At 53.5% G+C, this 14,958-nt stretch overlaps 2 protein-coding genes across 2 annotated transcripts in view; both read right to left on the reverse strand.

Moving 5' to 3' along the window:
* Positions 1-14,958, reverse strand: part of LOC311202930 (butyrophilin subfamily 1 member A1-like) — a gene marked incomplete at both ends in the record, with an annotated part of 517,675 nt that overhangs the window by 431,347 nt on the left and 71,370 nt on the right. The gene's annotated exons all lie outside the window — the stretch shown is intronic.
* LOC311202855 (class I histocompatibility antigen, F10 alpha chain-like) lies at positions 7,272-12,715 on the reverse strand (the record flags this gene model as incomplete). Its single annotated transcript, XM_084277505.1, has 6 exons — positions 7,272-7,468; positions 10,532-10,636; positions 10,725-10,997; positions 11,074-11,349; positions 11,885-12,148; positions 12,655-12,715. The coding sequence occupies 6 exons, from the start codon at positions 12,713-12,715 to the stop codon at positions 7,272-7,274; spliced, it is 1,176 nt and encodes a 391-aa protein (XP_084133631.1).

Raw genomic sequence — 14,958 nt, forward strand, 5'->3', positions numbered from 1 at the left:
CCCCCAGACACTACCCAGACCCTGCCACTGCCTCCCCGTCCTGCTCCTCCACATTGGGGCAGAGGCCCCACCAGTGCTTATTGTCATGGGATGGGACTTGGCAGTGGCTGGGGGCAGCCCCGGGATGGGATCTCTATGAGGAAGGCAATGCCCCATCTCCTGCCCCATGGGGCAGATCCTAGCCCCAGGGTGGTTAAATCTGCCCCGCACTGAGCTCTGCCTCTGATCATAGAATCATAGAATCATAGAATCATAGAATGGTCTGGGTTGGAAGAGACCCCAAGGATCATAGAGTTCCAACCCCCCTGCCACAGGCAGGGCCACCAACCTCCAGGCCTGGAGCTACACAAGGTTGCCCAGGGCCCCATCCAACCTGGCCTTGAACACCTCCAGGCATGGGGCACCCACCACCTCTGGACAGCCTGTTCCAGCACCTCACTGCTCTCTCTGAAGTTCTGGCTCCTCCTGTCCCTGCAGACATGGTGACCCTGGATCCCAACACGGTTCATCCTGAGCTTGTCCTGTCAGCAGACAGCAGAAGTGTGAGACTGGGAAGAGAACAGCAAAACCTCCGTGACACCCCTCACAGATTCACATCTTGGCCCTGCGTGCTGGGGCGGGAGCAATTCATGGAGGGGAGGCACTGCTGGGAGGTGGAGGTGAAAGGGGAGGTGGGAGGTGATTCTTGTTGGGCTCTGGGGGTGGCCAGGGACTCTCTGAACAGGAAAAGGTGTATGGACATGAGCTCTGAAGAAGGGGTCTGGGGGTGGAGCACTGGGAAGGGAAGTTTCAGTCTCTCACCTCTCCTTGTTAGCGGTCGCCATCGTGAAGAACTTCCCTACACAGAGCAGATAATCAGGCACTTCTTTTATCCCAGCGCTGGGGAACACAGGGGATGGCTCCACCAAAGATGTGTTCACCCACAGGTACAAAGTACAAGATATTGATACAATTTTTTATCTAAATCATTGCACAAAATGCTCAATTCTTAGCTTGACCTCTGCCATGATTGGCCTTTGATTGCTTCACTTTATCGATATTCTGATTCTATAAAAATCATTGGTTAGTTGTGCTGATTGTTTTAAATACAAAGAGGGGAGGGTATTGATTAGCATATTCATGTTACTTCCTGGGAATCATTATCATATGTAAATGTCCTCAGTACATGTGTGGTTATGTTGAGTGGGGTCCTCTGGTGGTGGTCGATAGTCTTCCTCACCGTGTCCGCGAGTGAACCCCATTCTTGCGCATGCTCATCTCATCTTCAGCTGGTCTTTCATAACCACAGCCAGTTTCTTTATCTACCTGTTGTTTTACCTCAAGGTCCATAACCAGCAGCCATTGTTTTAATTCAGAGTCCATAGAGATTTTCCATAGTGACAAGGGCACACACCATCTTGTCCCTAAAAGCCTTAACATACTTTATATTCTCAGAGCTGCTGTAACTCCTGTAAAATCAAAATCATATTCTAAACTAAAACCAAAATAACCTAGAAGTTAAGCTGTTTTATTAGGGTGACTGTAACACAAGCATCCCAGCCTGGGCAGGAGGATGCTCTTCTGGGAGGTGATCTGCTCGTCCTGCCTGGCAGCTGGGGCTCAGTGGCTCTTCTGGGCTCACACTGCCCTCTCCTGACACTTGGAGGTGGAGACATCCCCAGGGCTCATCCAGACCTGAGTCACGAGTTACAGAATGCTCTGGGTGGGAAGGACCTTTAAAAGTCATCGAGTCCAACCCCCTGCAGTGAGCAGGGACACCTTTCACTCCATCAGGTTGCTCAGAGCTTCATCAAGACTGACCTTGAATGTCTCCGGGAATGGAGCCGCCACCACCTCTCTGGGCAACCTGTGCCCGTGTGTCACTACCCTCAGAGTGAAGAACTTCTTCCTCATGTCTGAACCTCTCCTGCTGTGGTTTAAAACCATGCCCCTCATCTTATTGCTACATTGCCTTACAGTCCTTCCCAGCTTTCCTTTAGGTCCCTTCAGGGACTAGAAGGGGCTCTGAGGTCTCCCCTGAACCTGCTCTTCTCTAGGATGAACAAGCCAAACTCTTACAGACCGTCTTTGTAGGAGAGGTGCTCCTCCCCTTGGATCATTCACATGTCCTGCTCCGAACCCACTCCTACAGGTCCATGTCCTTCTTTTGTTGAGGGCTCTGGAGCTGTAGTCAATACTGCACTTGGGCTCTCAGCAGAGCAGAGAGGAAGAATCACCTCTCTCAATGTGCTGGACACATTTCTTGTGAAGCAGCCACATCATTGATGAAGATATTAAACTACACTGGTTCCAGTACCAGACCCAGTTGTGGGTCCTGGAGGGGAGCCAGCAAGGTGAAATTTGACTCTGGTTGAGTTTTTGGAGCACTTGGGTAAGTGGGGAAGGCTTTGCACTGTGGTTGAAGTGGCTTTAGGGTTCTGTGTCATAAGATAAGGGACAGGGGTGGCTGGTCAGTCCCCAACCCTGGGGTGGTTGCATAGATGCAGGACGGAGGGCTGTGGGGTTTGCAGACCACTCAGCTTCGCTCATGCATTGTGAGCCTGATGTGGAGGACATCCAGGTCCTCCTTTAGAGGCTAAAAAGCCTGTTTTTACCTTCCCACCTTCAAAACCATTTGTCTGTTTTAAGAAAAAGCCTGTCCTAAAACCAAGGGGTCTCTGTGAAGTGTTCAATCCATTTTCCTCATCTGATCTGATGTGGAGTTTTCCAAACTCATGTTTCCTTCCCAGTTTCCCCCCTCATGCTCACTGTCTCTCATCTGATTTTTACTTTGCTACTTTCAAAATACATCACAGTGAATTTGTCTGCGATGTAGCAGCTTGTTTGTGGGTACTCACATAGAGATAAGGAGCAATAAAGCAGAACTCAGTTTCTGGGAGTGTTGGATCATGATTTGATTCTCAACATTCAGAAAGGTGGGGAGAGATGGGGGACCCCCTATGACTCTTACACCCTTCAGGTGGCTTTTTCCACAGACAAGCTGACTTCAGGGTGGTGGGACCAGTCCACCCTCTCCGTGTAACTGTGGGGCTGGATGTCATATTACCATGTCACTTGTCCCCAAGCATTGATGTTCCGAGTTTGGACATCAGGTTGATCCGGCACAGGGTCTCTGAAATGGTGCACCACTTCCAGAATGGGAAGGATGTGTCCAGGGATCAGATGGAGGAATATGTTGAGAGGACAGAGTTGGCCAGAGATGGTGTGTCCAGAGGAAGCCTGGACTTGTGAATCACTGGATTGAGACCCTCTGATGATGGTCAGTACGTCTGCACTGTGACAGATGGCACGTCTTATGGAGAAGCCTGGACGTGGCAGGTTTGTTGCTGGTGTGGTTTTTCTAGGAGGTGGTCCTTTTTTCCCTGGGCTTGTGTGTCCCTCCCAGACCTACATCCTGTCCTCTTGTGCCACAGGTGACCTGGCACATTGCCTGGAAACCTTGGGGCTTCTTGAACAAAGATGGGTCAGTGTAGATGCTGCCTGGAGGTGCTGAAGTTTGGGAGTTTGGCCTTGCTTTTCTGGGGTGTTTGGTGGGAGACCTGGGGCCATTGGACATCTGTGGTCTGTGGTTCCTGCACAAGTTGGGGTGGGTTTGGTGGCTGGTCCCAAAACCCAGTGGGACCTGTGATGAGTCTGCTCTGGGATGTGGTGGCAGTAGCTGCTGACTGTAGTGCTGTCGAGCTGATCAGCATCCCATGCTGTGTCTGGGAGGAGTTTGGTGACAGCAATGGCCGTACGTACCCCTGGGCTGCCCGACAGCCAGGGCATTGCGGCTGTGCCTGTGCTGCTGTACCACAAAAGCTGCAACTCCAGCGTCACCTCAAGTCAAAGGGATGGGTAACTCTGGATCAATCCCTGTGAGGTCAGGACAGCCCAAAGCATCTGTGGCCAGGGACAAGTCCCCTGCAGAGCCCCTGCCCTTCTGCAGACACTGCCCACACTCCTCTCCTCAGTGCTGCAGGAGCAGATGTCCCTCTTGGCCCCAAGGTTGAGCGGGGGAAGATGAAGCCGGGCAGGAGGGGAAGTGGGGGAGCATTCTGACGGGCCACCCCCTGTCCCGTGGGAGGGACTGGGGGCTCCCTTCGCCCGGGGGAGTTCCCGGTGCCCAGAGAAGGGCAGCCTAAGGTGGTCCTGGTGCTCTGGGTTGGAGGAGGGTCAAGAGGGGTCCCAGTGCCAACCAAGAGAATGGAGCACCGGAGCCCAGGAAAGGGAACCCAGGGGTTCCAGCGCCCAGGGAAAGGGCTCCAGATTTCCGCCTGCACTCACCACATGCCGCCCCGCAGAGATGCCCCAGCAGAAGCAGCAGTTGCCCCATCCCCAAGCCCTGGCCCTGGCCCAGGCCCGGCCCCAGTGCCTGGCCCAGTTCCATCTCTCTGCTCTGGGGCTGCAGGAGCTGAATGAATCAAAGGAGCCCAGCTCAGGGCCACTGGCTGCCAGACCTGCCCCGAGCCCCGCGATTGGCTGTGTGGCCACCCACCTGCCAATGGCAGCCTGAGATGCATCTGACGTCACTGGGCGCCAGGCAGATCCCATCTCTGCAGGTTAGGTAGTGAAAGCGAAAAGCAGTGAAAAAAAACCAGTGAGAGCTGGAAAGCAGCGTGGGAGGAAATGCGGGCTGGGTGTTTCTGATGTGTTTGACAAGGTTGTGATTAGAGTAACCAACTGTGAAACAGCTTCCTTCATCAGTGAAACCACAACCGAACCGCAGACACACGATTAGGCACAATGGAATCTGTGTATTCCAGCAGACCTGATTCAGCAGATGAACCTTCAGAAGATGCCCAACATCGCTGGTTCACGGACATTGTAGTTCCGTACGGCGAGGCATCCATAAGGCTGGGTATGCAGTGGCCACTGCTGACCAGCTCATAGAATCAAATCCTTTTCCTATTGGACCTTCAGCCCTAAAGGCAGAAACTATTGCCTTAGCCAGAGGATTAGAACTTTCAGAGGGAAAAGGATACATCTACGGACAGTTTCTGAGTATGCCTTTGGAGCTGTGCATGCCCATGGAGCAATCTGGAAACGGCATGGACTTTTAACGAGTGTGTATAAATTTTAAATCACAATGAATAGGGAAAAATCTCTCTCTATTACAATTTGACAGTGACTCAGTGATGTGAAATATGTTTGAAAAGTCACCCCAACACAGATAACTGGGTGTGATTGGGGAACATGGGTAAAGGAAACATACCAGGGAACTACTGGCAAATTGATTTCTCTGAGCAACCAAGAAAAGGCGGGTACAGATACCGATTGGGACTTACTGACACTTACAGGTAGTTCTGTCCTAAGGAACCTGCTTGGGCAGGGGGGTTGGACTCGATGATCTCTTGAAGTCCCTTCCAACTCCTACGATTCTGTGAATCTGTGATTCTGTGACACCTTTTCTGGATGGCCAGAGGCATTTCCTTGCAGAACTTGATGCCTTGAAAAGCCGGAATCAAAACTCACCAGCCTTGGTGGCTAGTAAGCAGGTATCCTTTATCACAGTGCTGGGCACACAGGGGATCACTCCTCTGAATGTGTGCACCTATTTCTCCACATAGCCACCATAATCCTTTAGGAATACAGTCAAATGAAAAATCTCCTCTCAATCCCTGAATTATAGGGAGGGGACACCCACTTGGTGTGGAAGTGTTTTGACAAGAAGCTTTTCCTTTCCATGGGTCAAACCACAAACTCTAATTTAGGGCTGTATAATTCTTCTAATTTTAAGGCACCTGTATAATTTTTCATTATAATTATGGCTTTTCCCAAACTTTGCAGCTCAAACATGGGACTGGCCCCATTCTTTTATTTGTTATTCTTGCAACTGTATGATGTTGGGATACTTGACATCACTGTAGCCATCCCCCAGTACAATGTTGTTCGACTGGGGATTTGAACTCATTTTATTCACCAGGGAAACACTCAATTCCTTCAGTTTCTTGCAAAGAGCAATGTAGTCTCTCCACCATCTGGAGCCCGAGCACTGGTGCAACCTGCCCAGTTATGGATTCTCCTTCTCTGGAGAGATCCCAAACCTGCCTGGATTCAGTCCTGTGCAACCTGCTCGAAGTGATCCTGCTGTAGCAGAGGGGTTGGACTACATGATCTCCAGAGGTCCCTCTCAACACCAACTGATCTGTGACACTGTGCAGCTGTGATGTCAGAAACATTTCACAATGAGAGTGGTGAGGCACTGGCACAGGTTGCCCTGACAAGCTGTAGATACCTGTCATTGGCAGGGTTCAGGGTTAAATTGGACAGGACCTGTGAGCAACCTGGTCTAGGGGAAGATGTCCCTTTCAAAACCATGGAAATCTTTTGCCCCTTTCCCATGCTTGGCTGGAGGCAGGACCCCTTGTCCTTACCAGAGCATTTGTTACACAGCTCTTGTAATTGCAAACCAGGTGTTTTTTCACCCTGAGCGGAGCCTGCATCTCTTGCCTGGTCTAAAGTGCAAAGTCTGGTCACAGGAGTGATCCAACAGTGGCCCAACATGGCCTTTCTATAGCACTGGGCATGAGGTTGACCCCACGTAGTCATACAGCCACCAGGTCAGGATAGGGAGGGGAAGTATTCTCAAAACATCTACCCTGCGTGGGGAATTGCTCAACAGCAACCAGAGCAGGAATCTTCCTGGACGGTGCCTTTTCAGCCAGTTTTCTTGGTGCAATTCTCGTACCTGGGCTTCCATGAACGAGGTCGGAGCATTGTACATATTCTCACGTCCCCACCTTGGGCAGGGACAGTTGGTGCCTCGATGTCTGGCCAGTCCACAGCCAGTTTGCTGTCCTCATCACTGTACTCCACACCAACATCCGCTGTACAGACTGTGTGTGCTGGGTGTCATCCTGATCTTTGGGCGCTTGAATATTGTCCAGGTCACTGCAGCCCACCCTCAGGTACCACATACCTTCCACTCTGGTGGACCACTTCCCTTGCTGGGTTACATGATCTTCTTTGAGAGGATCCATCTCCAGTATGCAGGAGGCTGCCCCTCTTCAAATCTATCAATCCCTTAATCACCAGCAGTTGCTCATTTTACCTGCCTTCTAATTCTTCCCTCTTAGCCCCACCATGCCAGCATGGGAGCCACCAGGGAACAGACATCTCCACCTGCCTGATGGATAAAAGCTTTGCCCACATCTCACAGCCCTGTCAGGGATGGGACCAGGTTGCTTCTGCCTCTGCTCCCTCTCAGGGCAAGAGTCCACTGTGTAGACACCCACCATGTCTCCTCACCTGCAAAAGTAATGATGATAGTTCAGAGGTGAGTCCCTGATTTAGTCAGTGATTGTTGGTGTCACCTCAAACCTGTCCACGTGGCTTGACACCTGTCCACATGACCCCAGGGCAGGAGACTTCTTCTCAATGCCTGTCTGCATGGCCTCAGGGTAGGAGAGGTTCCTAATGTCCATCTGTGGGGCCTGAGGGTGGGAGACATTCTCAGTGTCCATTGCAGCCTCTGTCTGTTTCTCCTCTGGGAGTGAGCGAGTGGCCTCTGGCAGGTTGGTCCCCAAGCATCTCCCAGGTTATTTTTCACTTCTTTTGCTTGCCACCCATTCTAATTTCACCTGTAGTTCTTTTACTTCCTCTTGAAGAGATGTCTTATTCTTTTGACTTGTTCAAAACAGTGTTTGTCCTTCTGAGCTGCAATTAACACATCTCCCAAAACACCACAAACCACTGCTTTTCCCTTACAGAGTCTAAGGGAATGTGTTTTGCTTTGCCAAGTCCGTTATCTGCTCAACTACAGTTGTCAGGGGTTGCCAATGTCCCTCTGCCCAACTGCACACTTTAGAAGTTGGACAAGCTTTATAACTTTGCAACAAATCCAAAACCAGGGAGCAGTCAAGATCAGGTTTATCCCAGGTTACTATGACCTTATTCCTAGATAAATCAGTTCTCCTTTAAACAACACACCTGCTATCCCTTATTCCAAACCCTCCTTACCACTTCTCACAGAAGATCCCACCAAATTCAGTGTCATGTTCTCCCAGGTGGGCAAACCAGAGAGATTCAGACCTGTCCATCCCATCCCAGCAGATGGGTATAACTGGAGTTAACCTTTTACCTACCCTTTTAGCCAGTCTTTTAACAACCACACCTGCAAGATGAGCTGCTGTAATCCTCTGTGTAGTACTCAGGACTAACAACTACCCAGGAGGTCCAAAGCACAACTTTGCTTAAAAGCCCATTCAGTTATAAAGCTTGCAAACAAAACCACACCACACTATATGCTCAGAGCAACAGATCACAATTAGTAGCATTTAGCAAAACTGGAAATGCTGTTACTATTGTGTGCCAAGAATAAGGTTAGAAGGTCAGAGAGAGAAGAGAGTAAAAGAGGAAAAATAAGATATCACCACCCAGGGATCCTGCAAGGATCAGCATGAAGTTGTAGCCCTTGGATGGCAGGCGTGCACCAGGTGTCCCAAATCTGTATCTTTTATGCTCTCTGGCTCCACCCTTCTGCAAGGCTGAGGTGGTTCAGCCCCAACCAGGGGCTGAGCACCACACACCACTCACTCACTCCCAGAGGAGGAAGAGACAGAGACTCCATGGGTTGGGATGAAAACAGTTTATTGACAAAATCACCATGAAAGTAGAACAGTAACAGCCAATTACACTCACACCTGGTGATAACACAAAGTTCCTTACCAACCCAGTGATTACAGAGTGCTGCACAACACAAGAATCAACCCAACCCCAGTCACACTCAGACTGCTCTGGAGGCACCAAGCCACTGCCCCTCCCCAACTAACCCCTTTGATGGGGAAGTGATGTCAGGTGGTGTGGAAAACAGCCCTGGCAAACTCATCTCACCTGTGCTGGCTGCTTGGAGAGGTTGACTTTGGACTGGCCACAGCCAGGACACAGGCTGAGCATATTTTATGCAGTGTTCTGGAAATGAGTCAGTGGGGAATGGGGATCCCAAGGGGTATTTGACCCCCTGACTGGGCTGATGGAGCAATGAACCCTTTCAGTGGCCTCACACAGGATTTTAGCAAGAAGGGGCTCTGCCTCCACAGGGCCCCACTCGCCTGTCACTGTTCCTTATCAGATAGGGACAGGATCCTGTTTGCCAGGGTGGCTGCTGCCTGAGGGGCTGCCCTTGCAGGGACAGTGTCCAGATGGTTTATCAAATGAGGAAATATAATGTCCAGTTTGTCAGAACAGCTGCTTTGAGGTCAAGACTCTACAGGCCCTTCCAGTCTTGGGAGGATGGAGGCCATAGTCCAAGGCCCCGCAGATGTTTGCAGGATCAAGCCCCTTGTGAAGTGAGACCCAGTCCACAGAACATTACCCTGACTCTGCTGGTTCTGTTATAGAATCATAGAATGGTCTGGGTTGGGAGGGACCCCAAGGATCATAGAGTTCCAACCCCCCTGCCACAGGCAGGGCCACCAACCTCCAGGCCTGGAGCTACACAAGGTTGCCCAGGGCCCCATCCAACCTGGCCTTGAACGCTTCCAGGCACGGGGCATCCACCCCCTTTCTGGGCAGCCTGTTCCAGCACCTCACCACTCTCTCTGTAAAAAAACTTCCCCCTAACATCTAATCTAAACCCTCCTTTAGTTTTAATCCATTCCCCCTTGTCCTGCCAGTGTCTACACTTTGAACAAGCTGATTCCCCTCCTGTTTCTCTGCTCCCTTCAGGTACTGGAAGGCTGCAGTGAGGACCCCCCACAGCCTTCTCTTCTCCAGGCTGAACAAGCCCAGTTCCCTCAGCCTCTCTTCACAGGGGAAGTGCCCCAGTCCTGTAATCATCTTTGTGGCTCCTCTGATCCCTCTCCAACAGTTCTGCATCTTTCTTGTATTGGGGCCCCAGCTCTGGACACAGGACGCCAGCTGGGGTCTCAGGAGGGCAGAGTAGAGAGGGACAATCACCTCCCTGTCCCTGCTGGCCACCCCTCTTCTGAGGGAGCCCAGGATACCACTGGCCTTGCGAGCTGCAAGAGCAACTGCTGGCTCATGTTAAGTTTCTCATCTACCAGAATCCCCAAGTCTTGCAAGACAGATTGTTTGAGACAAACCACTCATCCCAGTACCATGAAATGGTATCTGAAACAATATCCAGGGGGCCACATCCAGCTTCCCCATTCACTCATGGGACAGAAAGACTGGGATCACTGCAAAGATGGGAGGAAGAGACAGTGTCACCCTGGGAAAAGTCCCTGTCCCCAACCCTCTGCTATGGTGGTCTCAGTGTCCCCACCCAGCAGCCCAGTGTTGCTCCAACCATGGGTCTCAAGGGGGAGCACAGAGAGCTGAGCCTGCCCCATCCACCCTCCAATCCCATGTCATACCTTTGGCCAAGCTGCCAGAGCTGCCATCTGTGCCTACAGGGGAAAACCATCTGTGAGCTGCCACCTCGTGCTCGCTGTGGGCACAGTGCACCTAAGAGGAGAGAGGAAGAGGCATCAGCATCCACTGTGTGTAAACCTCAGGCTCAGGGGCTTCCTGGAGCACTGCAGCTTGTGCCCACAGCCCCTGCCAACCCCCCCAGGCGCTGCCTTCCTCCCACAACCTGGGTCTTTACCTGATCTGTACTTCCAGATGATGAATCCAGTGATGGTGATGACAGCCAGGATGGCAAGGGGAACAACCACCCACGGCATGATGGTCAATTGGTTGGACTCTGGCTCTGGGGAAGAACAGGGCTGTGAGGAGGGGGAGAGCAAAGGGAACCCCCCTAGCCCACTCTTCCACATGCCCAAGGCCACCAGACTCACCCCAGGGAAATACCCCTGGCTCAGCCAGGCTGGCGTGCTCCACACGGCACCAGTACTTGATCTGCTCCCCAGGAGGGGCCTCGATGGACACCCAGGTGTAGTAGGTGCCATCGCTGTTGGGCATGATGCTGCCCCACTTGGACTCCTGGTCCCTGACCTGACCGTCCTTCAGCCAGCTGATGGTGATGGGCCGTGGGTAGAAGCCGTAAGCGCGGCAGTGCAAGGTCAGGATCCCCTGGGTCTCCTTCTTCAACACTCGGACCGTGGGGGGCTCTGGGGAGGGGGTGGCAGTGAGGGCTGGCACACGCATCCACGCTGGCTGCTCCCCAGGGTCCCCGTCTCCCCTCACCTTTCCTCTCCAGCACGGCCTGCCCATAGCTCATGTATTTCATCAGCCACTCAGGACAGATGTTCTCCAGGTAGTCCTTCATGTGCTTAATGGCAGTCCTGTCTGCCTCCCACTTCCTCTTGGTGATTTGTGCTGCTGCATCTGCTGCAGTCAATGTCATCGTGTTCATGTCGAAGGCAATGAAGTCCCTCCCATCATAGGCAATTTGCCAATACCCACTGGTGATACCATCCTCCAGGAGGTCACAGCTGACTATGCTCTGCAGTGTGTGAGCCCCTGAAACACGACCAGGGAGATGGGGCTGAGGGGCTGCTGCAGCCCTGGGCCTTCAGTGGGCCAAGGCCCCCTGGCAAGGGGATGCGACAGAGTCCTGAATGCTGGGTGAGTGAGCAGATAGGAGATGGCATGGGTTGCAGGAGCCCCTCTGGCTCTGGGGTGGGGTGTACAAAGGAATGGTGAGGTGCTGAGACATGGGGTGGGAACACCTCTGGTTCTGGGGGTATTCACTGCCACAGGATGGTGAGGGCTGTGATGTGGCAGCCAGGCCTGGGATGGGGTGCTGGGCATGGTGGGGAGAAGGCCAGAATGTGCTTTGTGGGGCACCCAGAAGCCTCCCTGGCTCTGACGCAAAGGAATCCCATGGAGTGTGGGGCAAGGGGACAGGGCTGCTTGGAGCCTTCTTCCAACAGCACTGGGCTGGGAAGGATTGGCACATCCCAGTGCAGTAGCATGAGGAAGGGTAGTGTCTTCATGGGGGAGAAGGGAGTGGAGATCTCCCATCCCACAGAGCCCCTTCCCAGCCCACACTCACCCCCACTCTGGTTGTAGCGGCTCTGCAGTGTGTCCAGGTTCACTGTGGAAATCTCCTGATTTTTCTGCTCAATCTGGGTCTGCCGGTCCCAGTGCTGCTGGTCCAGGTTGGCCACCATCCAGTCTGCCCGGGGCACTGCCCTCCCCTTCTCACTGTCGTAGCGCACAATGAGGTTCCTGTCCACGTACCCCACGGACACAAACTGGGGTACTCCTGGGCTGGGCTCTGACACTGTGGTGTGGAAGTAGCGCAGGGAGTGGAGCTCTGTGGGGACACAGGGGTCAGTGAGGGGTAGGGGGTGCAGGGTGAGGGTGCCAATAGTGATGGGGTGCAGGATTGGGTGGTGAGCCTGGATGGGGGTCCCAGAGCAGCAGATTGGGGATGTGGGGGTCAGCTTCAAGGGGAATTGTCTGTTGGGGAGGGGTATGTGTCCAGGGGGGGATCCTACTTCCCATGAAGGGAAGACAGGGGTCCTGGTGATGATGAAAGGGGGCCATGTTAGTGAAAAACCCAAGGTTCCCAGGAAGGGGATCCAAGGGTGTCCCTGGCATCAAAGAGAAACAAATCTTTTGGAGCATCTTGGAATGGGATGGAAAGGATTGGAAGGGGATGGAAGGGGGTGTAAGGGGAGTATTCCGAGGGGGCACGTGGTGTTCAGGGAGTGTGACCGGGCGTCTCTGTGCCCTGGGGTGGTCCGGTGCACAGGGAATGGAGAACAGTTATCAAGAAACAGGATCCAGGGGGGTTCCTGGGTCCCGATCCGCACTCACCGCACGCTGCCCAGCCAAGGATCCCCAGCAGCAGCAGCCCCAGCGCCCGGCCCAGCCCCATCGCTCATCGCTCCACTCTGGGTCCCCGATGTCATGAGAATAAGGAGCCCTGCTCTGGGACAAACTTTGCCACAAGCCCCGCCCCTCACCCCGCAATTGGCTCTGCCACCACCCACCAGCCAATGAGACACTTCTTACAGTCTGAGACACTTCTTACCAGTGACTCCCCCACAGCACCACCCAGTCCCCACACGCCCCCCTGCCCGTCCCCTCCTCAGAGCCCTAGACCCTACCATGGCCCCATATCACCTGTATCTCCCAGCCAGGGGACACCTATGGGGCCCCCAAGTCGCAGCTCCCCCCTCCACCTCGGCCCTACTCTTGTCCCCTTACCCTGGGGCACCCCAAGACCCCCAGACCTGCCTGTCCCAGGGGGACCCAGGCGCCTGGTGTCCCATGGTTCTGCCCACCCGGCTCTTACAACCTTGGGGTTTGTGGGTGAAATAGATGGGTCAAGTGTGAAAACCTCCTGGGGAGCGTGGGCAAACCCCAGGGCTTGAGGGAGGTGCCCTTTGACCCTGATGTCCCTTGTGCCTGGTGCCCCTCCTGCCCTGGGTTGCTTGTGCCCTCCATCACCTGTGCCCAGCGTGCATCAGGCCTGGCAGTGCTCCTGCCTGGCACTGCTTGTACTGCATCTCCTGCAAAGGTCCTTCAACTTACCAGTCCAAAACAGCAAAAACAACTTCCAGAAGGATCTGGACTATCTTCTGCCCTGTCTCAGAATTTCTCTGCTCTCCTGCCCCATATGATGATGTCATCAGCGTCCTGCAGGTGCTCTGGGGCTTCACCCCTTCCAGTGCAGTAGGGGTCAGCCCATGGCAGAGGGTGGGGCTGTGTTTCCACCCCTGGGGCAGTTGATTCCAGGTGGACTGGGCACCCTTCCAGGGACTGCAAACTGCCCTGCTCTCTGCTGCCAAAGGCATCCAGAAAAATGCACTAGTGATATCAACAGGGGCGTCCCACTGCACTGCCTCTGACTCCAGTTCCTGCTGGAGCTCCAGCATGTCCAGCACAGCAGCGCTCGTGAGCAGTGTGACTCCATCCAGCCCACAACAGCCTGCTGTCAGCCTCCACTCTCCACTGGACTTCACACTGTTCTTAACAGAGGAAGCTCTCTGTGCCCACACACATCAAGGATCTGAGTCCAAGCCAGTGCAGAATGTCCCATGCCCACTTGAGCAGGGGGTAACCAGGCCAGGTCTCACCTCTCCAATACCCAGGGACGAGCACCCAGAGCCCAGGGGGACAGGAGGGCAGGGCTGCTGCCCATCCATCCCAGAGCCGGCTCGGTGGGCACAGCTCCGGCAGCGCTCGGCAGGGCCCCAGCCACGGGACACGGGGAAAGCTGGGAACTCCGAGCAGGTCGGTGCGGTGTGATACGAGGAGGACACGGGCACAGCCCGGTGCCTGGATACTCCCCGCTGCTGGTGCACCGGCTGAGCCCATCCCAGGGTCAGACTGTTCACCCTGGGTGAGCTGGGGGCAGCTGGTCAAAGCAGCTCCTGCCAGGACGCTGCCCGGAAGGGCTCCCGATTCCCACTGACTCGGCACGTCTGAGCCACAGCGGGAAGTGGGGAGTCATAAGTGGCAGCTCACAGAAGGCAACGTTGAAAAGGAGGGGGGACACGGGGAGCACTGGGGGCTCGTGGAACCTAAACCTAGAGAAACAGACCCCACAGCCTTCCACACACACATCCCCACCGTTGCCCACATCCTCAACGTACACCAAACGCACAGCAGCAACACACACCAGAGCAGCAAGAGCCCGTCCTCAAGGTGGGCACAGGGGAAGGACAAGGGCTGGAGGGACAAACACAATGAGCGTCAAGACTCAGCAAAGTGCAGTCACCTACAGGAAGAGGCAGGAGCTGCTGGTAGAAATGCAATCCCTCAAGAGGGACCTTTTGAGTCACTTGAACAGATCTGTGCTCAGATGCTCACAGTTTCAGTTTGACTAAAACCTAGTTTAATTTTTTTTTTCACCTTATATGTTGAAGAAACACTCTCTTTCCGGTGTTTGTTATTGGTTTGGTGGGGTTTTTTTCCTGTCTCACTGTTCTGCCATGTTGCATGAGGTTCTGTGACAGTTGCTCTCCTGCTTTCAGCAGGGTTAGAGTTAATGTTAATCTTGCAGTGAGTGTAGGGCTGTGTTAGGGATTTAGGGTGATGGAACCACCCTCCTGGTTTAGTTGTTGCTAAGTAGTCAAGGACATTTCAGCTTCTCATCCTGCCCTTTCTCTGAGA

The sequence above is a fragment of the Gallinula chloropus genome (genome assembly GCF_964237585.1).
Source record: "Gallinula chloropus genome assembly, chromosome: 32".
Lineage (NCBI taxonomy): Eukaryota > Metazoa > Chordata > Aves > Gruiformes > Rallidae > Gallinula > Gallinula chloropus.